General features: G+C 37.7%; 1 protein-coding gene across 2 annotated transcripts; it reads left to right on the forward strand.

Moving 5' to 3' along the window:
- Positions 1 to 6: 6 nt before the first annotated feature.
- LOC111392887 (serine/threonine-protein kinase HT1-like) lies at positions 7 to 2,873 on the forward strand. Of its 2 annotated transcripts, none has more exons than XM_023018293.1 (3): positions 7 to 1,187; positions 1,445 to 1,900; positions 2,527 to 2,873. In XM_023018293.1, exons 1-3 carry the CDS (start codon positions 429 to 431, stop codon positions 2,797 to 2,799), a joined length of 1,488 nt encoding a protein of 495 aa, XP_022874061.1. In that variant the 5' UTR covers positions 7 to 428; the 3' UTR covers positions 2,800 to 2,873. The 2 variants fall into 2 exon arrangements, with proteins under 2 accessions (XP_022874061.1, XP_022874062.1); XM_023018294.1 differs by having other exon boundaries at positions 7 to 1,178.
- Positions 2,874 to 2,885: the final 12 nt, after the last annotated feature.

Consider the following 2,885-nt stretch of genomic DNA (forward strand, 5'->3'; position numbering starts at 1 on the left):
GTGCTCTTTTATCTGGGGCCAATATCAGATTTCGATGTGGTAGCAAATGGTCTTTGGTAGGTGTGCATGAATGATTTTCGTGGATGTAAGAGAAATGTTTTGATCTACCTGCAAGTAGATCAAGAGTTTGGGACTTTTTTTTTCTCGCAGTTATTCGTGTTTATCGAGGTTGAATTTGAAGGAATTATTCCATTGTAATTGTGGTGGTTGTAGATCCTTTTTATGAATTTGTTTACTGTTGGTTGGTCGCATAGTTTCAACGGAGGTAGAATTTGATTCTTCACTCTTCATGTTTTAATGGAATTCAAGAACCTTTTTGCTCGGATTATTGTAAATCATATAGAGATTTTGGAGGAAATCTTGATTTTGAACTGGAGGAAAGGGAAATAGAGTAGGTAGTTGTACTAGGTTGTTTGATTTAGTACAAAATGGAGGAAGAGGCTAATTCTTGGATAAGAAGAACAAGATTCTCTCATACTGTTTGTCATAGGTTAGATGCTTCAAGATTGGCCTCTCTTCCTTTAACCATCCAGCCAGATAGAATTCTGGGTGCCAAATCAAGGCCCACAACAACTAACCTGAATACAGAACCAGAGCCTATCGTGCCACAGATTCAGCGAAACCCAACCACAAACAAGAACCGGGCTGTATCCCCAGTCCCTGAAACAAAGCTTTCTGATGCCTTCAAAGAGGCCTGGTCTAGTCAGAAGAGGTCCTTAACACCACTTCCCAAAAGAAAAGGACTAGAGAGAGGAATTGTTGGCAAATTGTTCCATAAAGATTCTAATGATGTCAAGGCATCTAATTTGGAATCACCCGATTCAAAGTCTCTGGCAAATGTTAGTCCTCTTAGGCACTTTGCGTCGATGAAATTTCATGAGAAAACTAAGAGTCTTAAGGAGTCGGCGTGGACAAAGTATTTTGACCATGGTGGGGGAAGGGTCACCGCTGTTGAAACTGTGGACGAGTTTACGGTTGATCTTTCTAAGTTATTTCTTGGGCTAAGATTTGCTCATGGAGCACACAGTCAGCTTTACCATGGGATATACAAGGAACAACCTGTTGCAGTGAAAATGATCAGAGTGCCAGATGATGACGAAAATGGAGACCTGGGTGGACGATTAGAGAAGCAATTCACTAGGGAGGCTACCCTTTTGTCTCGTCTCCACCATGAAAATGTAATAAAGGTATTTATTTCTGTTCGTGTGTCTGTTATCCATGACTAACTAGTTGGCCTGTCCTTTCTTTGAAATATTTAAATAAAATTGCTAAGAGAATTATGCTTTGCTTCATCATGTATAAATTCTTTCCATTAAAATTCATGGCTTGATGGGAGTTTTGCATGATAGGCAGAAATAATTCTATGTTAATAATTATAAAGTTTGAGAATTATTGGCTTGCCAGAGTCCTTTGTGATTTCATTTGCAATGATCTCAAAATGCAGTTCATGGCAGCCTGCAGAAAGCCACCAGTGTTTTGCATTATTACAGAATATTTATCTAAAGGTTCTTTGAGATCATACTTGCACAAGCTTGAGCATAAACCTGTTCCGTTGCAAAAGTTAATCACGTTGGCATTGGACATTGCTAGAGGAATGGAATATATTCACTCACAGGGTGTTATTCATAGAGACCTCAAACCTGAAAATATACTCATCAATGAAGATTTCTGCCTGAAAGTTGCGGATTTTGGTATAGCTTGTGAGGAAGCATATTGTGATCTTCTGGCAGATGATCCAGGCACTTATCGTTGGATGGCTCCAGAGATGATCAGAAAGAAGCATTATGGTCGGAAGGTAGATGTTTATGGCTTTGGACTCATTTTATGGGAATTTGTGGCTGGAACTATTCCATACGAAGATATGACACCCATACAAGCTGCTTTTGCTGTAGTGAACAAGGTAAGATTTTTGTTGTTTCATTTGTCTATTTGTTATATCTAAATACTATTGTCGTGGAATGCCCTTTTTGTTGGAAACGTTCGTACTTTAAATTAGTGCAGTTTTGTTATGGTTTAAAACTCCAGTTTTCTTGGTGATGTTTTAAAGATGGGCTTTTTTCTTTTGAGTACTTTTGTCAATTATTTGGCCTTACTAGTTCATTTCAGCAGTTGTTAGCTACTGTTTTTTGTTATTTTTGTTCATAATTTAGATGGTATGATTAAGTTTATGCCTTTTTCCTAGGAACTGAAATATCTAAACAATACAAGGATTACATAATTTACTCGTGATTGTGCCTAGTGATGCCAGGATTTTTAAATTGCCAAGTAGAGAGACGAGTGATTCACAGCAAGAGTCATGTTTGCTACACCTTCAGCTAAAATTTATTAAAATAAGAGTACTTGGGTGCTGCTTATGGATTTGGTTAATGTGGTGGATATCATGGAAGCCATGGGGTTGAATTATTTGTTGGATATTATATTGTGATACATGAGCAATTTCTAATTTCCTCCATTTGTTACAAAATTCAAAATATGTATTTTAGTGCTATTTAATTTTTAAACCAAACTTTGTTTGGGTTCTTTCAGAATTTGAGACCTGCTATCCCTGATTATTGTCCCCTTGCCATGAGAGCGTTGATTGACCAATGTTGGTCTGTGCAACCGGACAAGAGGCCTGAGTTTTGGCAGATTGTGAAGGTATTAGAGCAGTTCGAGTCTTCTCTTGGTCATGATGGAACCCTGAATCTAATACAAAATCCAACATGTCAAGATCATAGGAAGGGACTGCATCATTGGATTCAAAAACTTGGTCCCTTGCATCATAATACGTCATCCATTCCTAAACCTAAATTTTCTTGATTTTCTGGACTATCTCTGTTATAATTTCACAACATCCGGTGTAACTATTTATGATATTTCTCTGTTCCAGTCTATGTGAATGCTCA

The sequence above is a fragment of the Olea europaea genome, unplaced genomic scaffold, assembly GCF_002742605.1.
Source record: "Olea europaea var. sylvestris unplaced genomic scaffold, O_europaea_v1 scaffold994, whole genome shotgun sequence".
In the NCBI taxonomy this organism is placed as follows: Eukaryota; Viridiplantae; Streptophyta; class Magnoliopsida; order Lamiales; family Oleaceae; genus Olea; species Olea europaea.